Source organism: Hibiscus syriacus, unplaced genomic scaffold (genome assembly GCF_006381635.1).
Source record: "Hibiscus syriacus cultivar Baekdansim isolate YM2019G1 unplaced genomic scaffold, ASM638163v2 tig00004374_pilon, whole genome shotgun sequence".
In the NCBI taxonomy this organism is placed as follows: domain Eukaryota; kingdom Viridiplantae; phylum Streptophyta; class Magnoliopsida; order Malvales; family Malvaceae; genus Hibiscus; species Hibiscus syriacus.
This window is the reverse complement of record NW_024062013.1, coordinates 8,495-21,915: the sequence shown is the minus strand read 5'-3', so window position 1 is coordinate 21,915 and position 13,421 is coordinate 8,495. Positions and strand designations below refer to the sequence as shown.

Below are 13,421 nucleotides of genomic sequence, written 5' to 3'. Positions count from 1 at the left end.
TTTGCATCGTGATTCTACCTATCTTATTTAACATTGAGTGATCGAGTCAGTTTGTTCATATAACAACAAAGGTGAACTCTATAATTATAAGGCTTTTGAGTACTGTACTGAAGTTTCAAGATTTAAATAAAAAGAAAAAAAATATTAGTATTACAAGTTAAAACTAAATGTTCTGTGCTTTCTCTATAGAATCAATGTTACTAATCTTGTTTGTTTTCAAATAAGTACAATAAGTTAAGCAATCGTCTAATCAACAGAGAAGCATAAAGTTTTCTTTCCCCCTGGAAATAACAATAACTAATCAAACCGGTTAATGAGAAGCAGGGAAACGTTCCTTCATTAAACGTAATTTGATTTCGATTCTATTGCATCGTTATCACTGGGAATTTAAAGAATAAAACATAAAATTGTAATAATTATTAAATAAACTGACGGAAATGAGAAGCAGCATGACATCTTACCTATTTTAAATTCAGCCTCCAAAACTGTACACTTAATTTGAAGCGAGAATGTCCTCTTTTTATTTTGTCTGGGGAGAATGTATTATTTTTCTTTTTTTAAGATTAAAGAGATTTTTTAATGAGACACTCTCTTTATGGTATATACAAGTAGAAGTAGAAAAGGCATTTTTCAAAATTTTAAAATGTGTAGTATTAACTGATTCAGATGTAACTTTATAGGGTACCAGAATTTGAATAATATTGTATCATAATTGACGTAAACTTGTAAACGTCAGAATAATGTAATATACTGAAATAAACCAGGTAGACGAACCGTTGGAGAAAATTGTTTTCTTTTTTCTTGTTTAAGCATGCAACCAAAGTTGTCACAGCCTCAGAAAGCCTACGTATTGTCCAGTTCAAGATTGGTTTTCGGTGGAACTGGTATGCATTATTTTGTTGAAAGTTGAGCCATGAGATAGTTCCAAAGTGCGAATACCCAAGAGCTCGTTCGTTTATATAATTAGGCAGGTTCATAACAAATACAATAGACCAAAAGGTATATTGAAATTGGGCCCCAACAAAAGGGTCAAAAATTCGATCAAGCCATGACCCTACTCGTCATTTTTCATTTTGGTTGGGCTTAGGCCAGATTCAACTAGCAAGAACTAATAGCTACATGACCCGATGGAACAGTTGCACAATAACAGCCTGCGTGCTGTGAAATTCACCATTTCAATCAGCATTAAGTTGAAAAACGAGGCACCATTATTTGCCCGTCTTCAAATCTCTTCGCTTTCAGAAATAATGGGGTAGAGAAATAGTGAGAAAGAAAGAAATAACGATGCATAATTTAAAGCGATACAAATAAATACATGGGAACAGTTCTGAATTCAAAGACATAACGGTGGTCTACAGCGAAGAATCATACAAGAAGAGCTCTTACTCAGGTGGTTGCTTCTTCACGTTCTTGTTATTATGCATCCAAACCTTGAAAACCTGTCTTTTCACCCCGTACTCGGCACAAAAGTTTTGCACTAACTCTTCGTCTTGCTTGTTGATCCTCCAACCCACTTTCTCGGCTAACTCCAACATCTTATCCTTCTGCTCCTGCGTAAATTTTGTGCGGAATCTCTTCTTTGACAATACGCAAGAGGGTGGCGGCTGCGTTCCCTCAGCGTTGGATTGGAACACGTGAAGATCCTCGCTTGAAGATTCGTTCCCTCCGCCGCCGCTTCCAAACGCCATATTGTTCATCGACGCAACCAGTGCGCTTGATGGACTTGTATGGATTGAATAATTTTGATGAGGGTGCATCACGGTTGGGGGTGGCAACTGAAGTGGGTGAAGCATTAAACTTCGGGTGGGAGTAGCCCAGAATTGGGTCTCTCCATCAACCTCCTTGCGATGGAAGTTGCGGTGACAGTCACAGGCAGCACATTTCAAGGCCTCCAGGGTTCCTTCTTCACCACTAGGCATGAACTCGCCGCAGCCATCGTAAACGTTCCCTCCGATGTTGGCCGCGTGGTTCTTGAGACACTCTCGATATCTGATGAGGCTGGAAGGCTTTGTGTTTGAGCTTACCGAAATGGGTGCAACAGCTGCACTAGTGGCGGTAGCCACTGGATCCGAGTGCGGAGATCTACCTTGAACGATTGATTGCTGTCTCTGGATACGATGAACATGGTCTAGGGTTTGAGTGCAAGTAAGAGCAGCCGTACCATTATGATTCCCATCTCGTTGATGACCAAAGGGAGAAGACCCTGTCGGTTTAAACTCATGTTCTTGGCCTCTCACTTCCATACTTAAAGAAGAAATCGTTGAAAAGATAAAACAATGTAAACCTTTTTATGATAATTTATTCAAACTATACAAGCTTAGCTCACTACTGACTCTACTAAAACTGCATGTTTTATCCCGTGATTTCGTGAAACGTTTCAAAAGAGATGATGCAAGTGCGTTGCTTATCTGGTTGGTTTCCCTTATCCTCCTCTAGAGATATTCACTTATCCAGCATTATGTTATCGAAATCCTCAGACCCATACCGCAAATTTCAACGAGCTGAGAGAGAAAGAGACATGTTACGGAAATAAATGGATATGAATGAGAAATTAGCACTCAAAACAAAAAACAAAAACATTAAAGTGTAATGGGACCAAACTCAGACTTTTGAGGAAGAGAGGAGCAAACGGCGGAGTCAGTCAGGCAACCACTTTTACGCCTTTAACAGCTACCACACCATGTAAGCATCTCTAACTAGCAAGGGGAAAACCAAGATAACGGAGAAAGGAAACGAGGTAGATTTGGGCTTTGTGTTTGATTTTAGGGTTAAGGATTTGGTGTGTTGGCTTTTGTGCTCTCAATAAGCCAACTATATATATCCTAACAAGAGACAGCTTGGTTGCTTGGGGTGAGGCCGGGCAAATTTCAGAATCTGTTCTCTAAAAGTGAGAGGATTTATGATGAGATTAATGTTGCGTTTAAAAAATTTATTTTTATGCTTTGTTCGGGAGTATTTATTCTATAATAATCTTTTACAATTCCTTTTATAAATTCAGCCGAGTATTCCTTTTATGATGAGATTAAAATACTTTTAATAAATTTATTATACAATTCTAACAATTATTTTTGGTATATATAATTATTTTTAATTTGATATTAGAGTTTAATTTATTAAAAATATATCTAATAAAAAATTATGAATAATTTTATATAATTAAATATTATAATATAAAATTTTAACAATAAATAGATTGCATATTATTATATTTTGAATAATATATCACCAATAAATAAAATAATTTAACATTGTAAATATTTTATTTCTAAACATAACATTATATTACGTGAACTAAATGTTTCCAAGTAGTTTTCTTTAAATAAAAAAAACAACCGACAACGTCATGTTCATCCCTCTTCCACGCCCTGCCACTATTGGGTCCCACGCTTACCTCCATTATTGACTTCCTTCCATCTTTCCTACTAGTTCTTATCTTTAACCCACTTGATTCCCCAAATGACCGAGCATATACTTCATAGTCCTTTTATTAAAAAAAAAAGAAAAAAGATAGTTCATAGTCCTTGATGCGACGTAGCTTCGTTTCCTCCATAATCCTCGACTTTCTTCATAAAAACTGGTTTACAGAAACTAACAAGCACTCCATTACAGGCTAAAAGTTGGGTTTTAACTGTAGCTACAGATTCAAAGTAAAAAAGAAGAGAAGAAAAGAAAAGTGTGGGGATGGTCCACAGTGGAGTTGTGGTCCTGTTGGTGGGTGAATGGATTTCAAAACCTAATGTGTTCATTTCTGCAACTCTCTGGCTCTGCCAAATAAACCACGCATGCCCCCAAGCAATCTCTTTACCTTTCCGTGGTGCAATCGATGCCTTCATTTGTCTTTCTGCGCTTTGCCATGTTGTAGTCTTTTGGGTGCAGTGCAGTTCAGCCAATGGCATCACCAATACAAGAATCCTCCTTATTCACCCAGTGCCCTTATCACGACAGCCTAGGGGTGAGACAATGAGTACAAAAATACTAGTTGGATTGGATACATGATACTATTTGAATTTTACAGTTCTAGGTGAATTTTTCTGAAAATTCATTATTTGAATTGATTTTAAATTTAATTGAGATGGTGATAAATATCGGCATAATTAAAGAATATTATAGAAAATGAAAAAATAATAATAATAAATATTTGTCCTGAATGATAAGAGACGGTGATTATAAACAGTTCAATTGGTGGTGGGTTGAGAGTCAGTATTCAATCATCTATGTTTTCCTTTATGGGTTTTTGATTATGGGGTACCTTTCCTTCTCTGTTGCAATTAGTTGAAGTTTTTTCATGTCTAATTTTCATTCCGGTTATGATTAACAGTTAAATGTACGTGATGGAAATTTGCAGAGCTGGAAAATTGACAAATTACCAAATATTAAAGAGGTGTATGTATGATGCAGCTAAATGTTAAAATAAAGGCCATTTGCCTTGTCATTTTTTGTCATACTTTCTTGTCGAATTATTGCAGTCTTTGCAGAGGGATGTGAATTCGGTTTTACTTCCTGCAATTGACAATGATAAAAGACTTTCAGGTTTTGTTTCTTTAAATCTTTTTTCATATAACACCCAAAATAGATATATTACATACTAAGCCATGCGAATGCAACGAGCCATATACGTGGCTCGCCAGTCGTAGCCATACAGATTAACCTCCTTGCTCGATGATCACAAAGAAAATGATGCAAAGAGGAGCTTAAGAACAACTCTTTTACACTATAGCGGTGGCACAGTACACAAAAACACACACAACATCCTTGTGTTGGACTCTAAATGGATTCACAATCGAGACACCCATGAACGACCAGTTGGGGCACTTGAGAGTGAATAAACAACCGCTTTTTTCTCTTCAACTATCACTCCTCTCCCTTCTTCCCCCTCTGTTTCTTACCCTTCTTTGTCCACCATGACTTGATTGTAATAACCCACCACTGTTATCAAACTTGATTTCCATTAAAACATTCGTTTCGCCTCTCACAATTTAGCCAACCCCCTTTGGATTTTACCTGAAGTTGTTTTCGGAACACTTGCAATTTTTACAAGAACTACCTTCCCTATGTCAACTTTTTCGTTTTTATAAACATTTTCCCTGATTCTCTCACTTATATTCCTCAAAATCTTAGTATCTTTTTCACTCCTCTGCATTTCTGCGACAAGAACGGTCATTCTTGAAGCATCAAATGCAGCTAGACAGCCTCCTCCTATAACTGTGGGCAGCTATTATAAGCAGCAGTCTCTATGTTATGAGGGTGTATCTCCTGACCGTTTGGGAGTTGAATCATCTCTACGCAACGACCTGTTACGTAGAGAAATCTTTCTTCCCCTTTGACAATTCCTCTGTCCCCGGTTCGGACGTAACACCGGTTGACCTTGTTGCTAAGTTTACCTTTGAATATGTCTTGAGTTAATAAAGGATGGCCTAAGTAACCCTTGCTCGGAGACGAAACCCAAATCTCGCCTTCAATTCCATCATTAACAGGTTCATGTGTGTGCTCATTTACAACAATAATGTTCATTTCCTCTTCGTCTTCATCACTGGCAAGTCTTGCACTAGGTAAGAGCTTGTTATGAGAGGGAAAAACCGGGGAACATGAGTTTTGAGAGTTGTCATTATTGTTTCTCCATGCCGTGGAAACGAAAGTGCAATTCTCTGCTATGCTGTAAGAAGGGGAGATGGACTATGGGTTAAGTCCAAAAGGCTTGAACACACAAAGAAATTCTCCATAGATCAATAGGTGAGCTTCCTGTTTCGACTCCACCGCGTTTCACGACTAGTGGCAGTGTGAATGATGGAACAGGGGTACAAGTTGCCTTGAACTCTGTCATGTGCTCGAGCCAGATTCTAGGCCGGTTAACGAAAGCCATGGGTGATGTCAACACGCATGTTGCACCAGATACACTGGTCAATAACATAAACATCAGGCCACAATCATGGTACTGATGTAACCAAAAGACAATATCAGTTCCGGGATGTAAATCATAAGCTTTCCTCGCTGTTCTAACATTGTGAGCCGCTGATCCGGCCGTCAGAAGCACTGGCTTAGGAGCCCGGTTGCACCCGAGGTGTACTGAATCAAGTAAGTTTCATGGTGTTTGCAACCATTATAAAGCATGGAATCCTCGCCTGAATCTGCATTTCTACGTTTGATATCTTCAGTACGAATCCATTTCAGATTTGTAACATCTCAGCAAGCCTCTTGTCCTTGGAGGGCAAAGAGAGATATTGCTCAACTTTTGTGATATAATCATGATGCGCAATTGCAGCTTTCGGCTTTGTCTAGGAGACAGCTCTGAGTAGGTGGCCATAGTTTTGTTTGGAGAAAGAAGGGTGTGGTGGGAACATTGGCACGCTCAAAAGGCCGGCTCTTTGACACCCGAAATTAATCTCAACGAGCTCTAGTCCGGGCCAGCATAAAATGAGTACAATGTCACCCCTTTGTAATGAGTGGAGTAGCTGAAAGGAAATGGACTGAACTGGGTCGTTGAGCTGAGCATATGCAAGTGTTGAGCCCTTTCTTACATTGGCGGACCCATCTTCGGACCAGATGAATGCTGGCTTGGACCAAAAGACTGGTAGGCTAGCCCATATGGGGAGGTATAGGTCAAAAACGGGTTGGTCAGGGTGTTAGTCATCGAGTAGATTAATTCCGTAGATAAAATTTTCAAATTTAAAAATAAAATATAGTTAGGGGCTAGAGCCTCTAACAACCAGTAGATTAATTCCGTCCTAGTTATAATCGAGTGGTTTAGTATGAAAAAATATCAACTTCAACATAAATAAAACTATCATTTATTAATATTTGATTAATTCTCACGTACTATTTGTTTGGGTGTTAGTCATCATTTCATACATAAGAAGATATTGTTATTAAAATAGATAGTAAGGGTCTTCACAAACAAAAAACATCATACACTTTACAAATTCCTGGCAGTGTGTTGCTAGGTTAATATAGCTTTCTCCCCATGGAGGAGCCAATTAAAAATCGTCAGGGACTGGAACATTAAATTATTTAAGAAAAATATCAAGATTTATTAGGTTTTTAAACTCGAAATTCAGCATGAACCTAACGATCTTAGTAATTAAAGAATTGTTGTTATCCTTGAAGTCCCGAGTTCAAGCACGTATATAAGGGTATAAGCGTTCACTGTTAAATAGTTGAAAATATTTGTACATATATTACTTTTTATTCACACTAAATTAAAAATAAAAAAAACTCAAAACTCAAAACTCAAAACTTAAAAGATAAATTATAATTTGTCTAATATTTAAACTTACAATGATTTAAATAATTAGACCAAAAATTTGAGAACGCGGATTTATCATTCTTTAATTCAACCCCTACTTGATTAAATATTTAATAATTTTTTTATATTTTTTAAATTTAAATATTTATTTTTACATAAACAAATTATTAATAAATTAAAATTATATCGAATATATAAATTTTAACATAACTGAGACCATTTGGGCTCTAAGGAGCTCCGTCCCTTCTTCTCCCATGCCGTCCGAGGATCTTTCGCGTGTGGACGAAGAAGGTGATGGAGAGAATTTTAAAAAGACGTAAATATAAATCTCTACAGAGCATCGGGGACTCCAATATCTTAATACTAATAACGAATATTTTTCATTTTACTTTATGATATTTATTATTATTATTATTCGTGGGAATATCCGAGTATGATCATGAAAATAATAGCAATGTCATCCCATTGTACATGATTGTAGCTGTTAAATTCTTCACATTCCTGCTGGGCCTGGGCTATTGCTTCCTTAAGAATGGAATATTAGGGAGCAACCTTGCGGCAGGAGACAATTTAAAAACATTTAAACATCTAACGATTGGGTTCTTAAGTCTCTGCAGACACTTAGCGGGAAATCCAAGAGCTTAGTATAATAATGATCTAAGAACATGCGGGAAATGGATCACGAATTAAGTGAGCGTTTGGTTCACGGAATGTAAGATTATCAGTGGGAATAAAAGATTACCATGGAATAGAATTACTGGGAATGTTGTATTTTGTGTTTGGTTGGTTTATCAGGAATGTAAGATTACCGTGTTTGGTTAAAGGAATAAAAGATTATTGGAATGCATATTTAATCAAATTGTCCTTATTATATATTTGTATAATATTACAAATTGTAAAATATTTATATATTTTATTTAAAAAATTAAATTCAGAATATTTATATAATTTTTTTTACAAAATTAAAAATATAAAAAATGTTTAATGAAAGGGTAAATTTTTTTTACCCCTGAACTTCATATAAAATTTTAATTATAGACTTTTTTGTAAATCTAAAATAATTTAAGGATAAATTTGTAATTTAACCTTCATAGAATTTTTATTATTCAATGACAGAAGAATGATATTTTTGAAAAAAATAAAAATTTAAGCATTTTAGTCCAAAACGCAGGTAATATTACAATACCTAAGGGAAGAGAGGTAATGACATTCTCGGTAATATATCCCAAAAAATCTACTATTGATAATAAAATATTACCGGAAATGAGATTCTCGTCCAACCAAACATGAGAATGTGGGATTCCCATATCCTTGAACCAAACACCTCCTAAAGATATCTTTTTGTAAGTAGGATGATAAAAAATACTTGACTCAGTTAATTAATTATATTGACCCGACGACACGAATTAAAAAAAAATTGAATAATTATCTAAAAAAAGCTGTCCGAGCAGGCCGGATATTTGACCGACATTTTCTAGATCGAGCCCGGATCACGAAATAACATTTTTTCGGGTATCTAGTTACCCGGTTGCATTTTTTTTAAAGCAATATCATTGCATAAGTTCGGGATCTAATGTTGTCGTTTCATACACCCACAAAAGAACAAAGGATATGACTTGATTATCTGCCAGAGCCAGTAAAAACTTCAAACAATCCACAGCAACCTAAGCATGAGGTTCTTTGCACCGGTGGAGTAGAAGCAACAAGAGGCTGCTTTTCAGAATGCTAATAAAATTAAACTATTAATAATTTTATACATTAAATTAAAATAATAAAATTAAAAAAACACCCACATTGAAGCTGTATGTTTAATAATTAATATAATATTTTGTTTAATAATATAAGCTATATGTTTTTATAATTAATAATTTGAAAATAATAAAAAACGGGTATCCGATTACCCGAATAATGGATATTCACAAAATCCGGATGCTCGGTAATCCATATCCGAACACCCGAAACTTAAGTACCAAAAATCCGAGTACCCGGATTTCAACACCCCTACAAATCTCAAAAATTCTTTTTGCGAAAGAAATACTCGGGAAGGAATGTTTAGAATTGCTTTGGTATTTGTAAAACAGTGTCACACATACTCTATAGGTGACTAAGCTATTATGGTAGTGCTAGCATGATTGTTTTCATCTTCCGCAGTAGCTCAAACCTAAACCTAAACCTAGTTGGATCGACCATATCTGAGGATGTAGCTTAACCATAGTGATAACTCCTTGTATCAGCAATCGAAGGTCTCAGCCTTACTATAAGACGTTGGTTTTCTCCAACCGTTGAAGATTTATAAGTAAATTAAGCTACTCTGGGTCGGGGTGTCTTAGACAAGTAAACATCTTCCGATCAAATGGCCGTAATAATGGGACTTCCTTTGCAAAGTATACATTCAAGGTAATTCTGTTTTAATAATCTTTGGACTTACCTAATTTTCTTTAACATTTCCCGTGTTTGTCACCAGAAACCAATATTCCCTTGTGACTCTCAATTAAGTCAAAACGGTCCTTGATTAATTAATAAAGGTGGCTTTAAGTTCTAACATGCAGCCAGTTGTTAAACAATCCAAGAGACAAATTCCACAACCAGCGCAGATTTGCAATCCATTAATGTCTTGTATTAGACAGTTGACATCTAAAATTGCTGTCCTTTAACAAAGGCCAAGGAACCGGGCAATGTGTTTATTCAAGATCTAAAAGCAGATTTAGAAGACCCAAGTTAAGAGACTCTAACGGCTTATAACATTAATGGCTTTCATAACAACAATTTTACACAAACATTTTCCTTTGAAGTGCCTACCTGCCTTTCAAGTTGATCAACGGATTGTGACAAATATCAAACATTCACATCTCCAATGACAATCATTGCCCCCACGCACAGGCCCTAATAACATAACAGACAAAAACGTCATTACCAAAGCAGCGTAAAGAAATTTTAAAGCAAAGCAAGTGAGAAACAAAGAGACAAACACCGAAAGAAAAAGATTGTTTCCAGGCTGCATGGATCAGATAACCTCTTGATGATTTTTGTAATTTAACAATGTAAACCTGTAGGATAAGTTCTCATGAATTTCAGATTAGTAGCTTGGGGTTCTCCGTGGAGTCAACTATGCAGCATTACTATCCCTACTGATATCTTAATACCAATTTGATAATTTAGATCTATGCTGAGGAGTACTTATTTACCTAATATAGCACATGAAAGTTTAACTAAAATTCTTTAAACAGAGGATTTTATATATAAAAAAATTATAGAAAGTTCAAGGCATTTGGAAATTAGTGAGTTGTTAGAAACCGAAAAAAAATGAATGATATTTCCATAGACTAGTCCTTATTCGGGCTTTTTACCTTAAACTAGCGAAAGAGATGCAACTTCATATCAAACTAAGAAAATAATTGAAGGACAGAGCAGTAAGATTGTCTAAACTTTTCAACAAACTTCAGTAAGTAGAATGGGAGTGAATCCAAACCAGAAGATTCTACTACAATTCCCAGCAATGTAGCAAAATAGTTCAGGCACATAAACCATATAATGATTGACAGGCCCTATTTGCCGTTTATCTCCAATACAAGTACAAACCCTGACTTATACCATTATCAAAGCTAGATATATGGGATCCATGCTCAACAATACTCTTAAAATAAACTTCACCGTCAAAATGATCATGGATGCAAATACATATAATCACAAAACAATGATTAGTTTGAAATGGTATCAAGTGTACTCAAAACAATCCTAAACTTAACTCCCAGAAAAAGAGACTGCTCAAAGGTTATGCATCTTGCAATATCACACTTTTGGGCAAAAAAATATCTACTTGTACTTCTGTTTAACTCTAACTGCAATCATGACTCTTGACCATACATCAATCCATTCCCTTCTTTCAAATGCAGAACATGGACAAATTATCACCGAGATAGTTTCATGCCAACATGAACAAAGATCTGCACATGCTCCCCCTATTACTATCTCCGTATTTGCTATCAAAATTGATACTTTTAAATAGATAATATATGAAATAACACTCAAGAGCCAACCTTAAAAATTAAAAGAGGTAAACCGAATTACGATAGGATATAAACTGAAAGAATAAAGAAACAGAAACTAAAAATCAAATTTGCTTTACTAGCATAAATTCAACTGAATATCAATAGAACTACAGCATTAGCATCTTTCATTCATTTATTTTCAATAAAAATTATATCCTTTTTCTTCTGGATGGAAGAATCCACATGTGTTGTTGTCTTTCTAACTTCCTTTACAAAGTCTTAGTCTTCTACAATTAATATAACATTTCAGGATATTTTTAGACGTTGATGCAAATCCTGCCAGTTGCCTTAGCCCTTAAGTTAGAAGGACCCTTTTCTCAATTTATTTTCCCCAGATAATGACAATGCATTGCAAGGTACATAAAATATCCAAGCATGTAAATACTTAATCCGTAAAAGGAACTTTATATTCCATGATTTCAATAACTTTCATAAGAGCTAAAGACATCAAAATAACATATTTCAAGTCTACCAAGTAGCACTTGAGAATTGAGATGCATATAAAAGATAGCTCTTGGTTACTATCAATCCTACATAAAAAATATAACTATCCAAATGAATTTTCTAGCACAAGAAGCAAAAAATGGGCAAGGTCATAATTTTTTAAAGAAATCTGTGAAATGCCTCTTGATTGGAATTAACCCAACTCTTAATAGGCAAGAAGGAAACAATTGATTTTCACTAAATGCAATACAATAATTGCACAAAAAATATGAAACAAAGAAAACATTGTTTTCTTTAAGAAAGAGATCATACCCAAGGTTAAGAATGCTATTGATGGGGTCCAGAAGATGGGTCTGCTGCTGATGTTGTTGTTGCTGTAGCGGAGGAAGACTAGCACCATCAGCAACTGCGGCAGCACTCGAAGGTGCTCCTTTGGCCTCCACAAACCTCCAAAGGTACCAGGAAGCGACTAACTTGTATGTTCTCCACTTCTCACACAACTGATCCATCTGCGAAGGCCTTGGCAACTCCTCTAAATTGTAGAGCATTTGAACCCCTTTCCGAATCCCGAGATCATTAATTGGAAAAACATCTGGTCTATGAAGCGAGAAAATCATGAACATATGAACCGACCAAGAACCGATCCCATTTACCATTGTAAGCATGGTAAATAGTGATTTGTCATCCATATTTACAATCGTCGCGTCTGATAATATCCTCGTTTGGTATTTTCTCGCGAGATCATGAAGGTAACTCGCTTTTCGTCCCGAGACACTAATCTGCCGTAACTGTTGAGCGGTTAAAGAAATAACAGTTTCAGGAACAACGCCGTTTTCACCTCCGCAGAGAGAGATGAAACGAGTGTAGATGGAGGTTTCGGCCTTGAAAGCGAGCTGTTGGTATAAAATGCTTCGTGTGAGAGCGAGAAAAGGGATATGGAAAGTGTCGAAGGTTGGGGGTGGATGAAGGTCAATTAAGGAAGCAAGAAGGGATCGGCGTTGCGAAGGTAACGGATGGTCGTTTCCACCTCGCCTTCACAAGAGACGGACCGGGCAATTATTCGTGGAACCACCACCGCTAAGGCTCGATGTTGAGCAAGTTTTGTTTTGGAAGTTTTACCGACAGTTTTAGGCGGCTCCGTCACAAATGTGGAGGAGCTCGTTGCTTGTTGGGAGGTATTAGAGTCAAAGTTCGAGTCAAGGAGACTTTTCAAATTTTTCTAGGGTGGGAAGGGATTTTCGAAGGAGGAGATGAGGTTGGGAGAGGAACATTGGTGAACTCCGTTGAAGAAGAGGTTACAAAGATAGTGGTCACGAGGGAAGCAACAACGACGGAGGTATTAATCGGGTTTTTAGTAAGGGATTGAGGTTGGGCTTGAGTCGAGGTTGAGGATGAATCATTTGGGGCCTGAGATTGAGGCTGCGCCGGGGTTTGTTCGCTCATTTGAGATTGATCAAAATTTGAGATGTAATTCAGAAATTGACGGATACCGAAGGCAACAGTGACGTTGACTATGACGATTGGAGTTGGGGGGGGGGGGTTTTTAAGGAGAGGAGTGCTGAAAGGAAAAGAATAGTTAGCGGAGGTTAGGAAAAGAGTGTAATGACTCTGACACGGGGTTAGATTGTCGGCTAGCTGATTTGTGTGTCCCTTAGATGTCTCACTCGGTTGCTCGACGTTTAAGTCAA

The 13,421-nt window shown here is 36.5% G+C and overlaps 1 protein-coding gene and 2 pseudogenes across 1 annotated transcript; all 3 read right to left on the bottom strand.

Annotated features, from left to right (window-relative positions):
- Positions 1-1,359: 1,359 nt before the first annotated feature.
- LOC120194124 (zinc-finger homeodomain protein 5-like) lies at positions 1,360-2,258 on the bottom strand. Its single transcript, XM_039196516.1, has one exon. The coding sequence runs from the start codon at positions 2,241-2,243 to the stop codon at positions 1,383-1,385; it is 861 nt and encodes a 286-aa protein (XP_039052447.1). The 5' UTR covers positions 2,244-2,258; the 3' UTR covers positions 1,360-1,382.
- Positions 2,259-4,774: 2,516 nt separating this feature from the next.
- On the bottom strand, positions 4,775-6,620 carry LOC120194142 (annotated as a pseudogene).
- A 3,200-nt stretch (positions 6,621-9,820) lies between these two features.
- Positions 9,821-13,176, bottom strand: LOC120194133 (annotated as a pseudogene).
- Positions 13,177-13,421: the final 245 nt, after the last annotated feature.

Bases quoted from the DNA above. Each gene is read 5' to 3' on its own strand.
- LOC120194124 (XM_039196516.1), bottom strand. From the start codon at position 2,243: ATGGAAGTGAGAGGCCAAGAACATGAGTTTAAACCGACAGGGTCTTCT.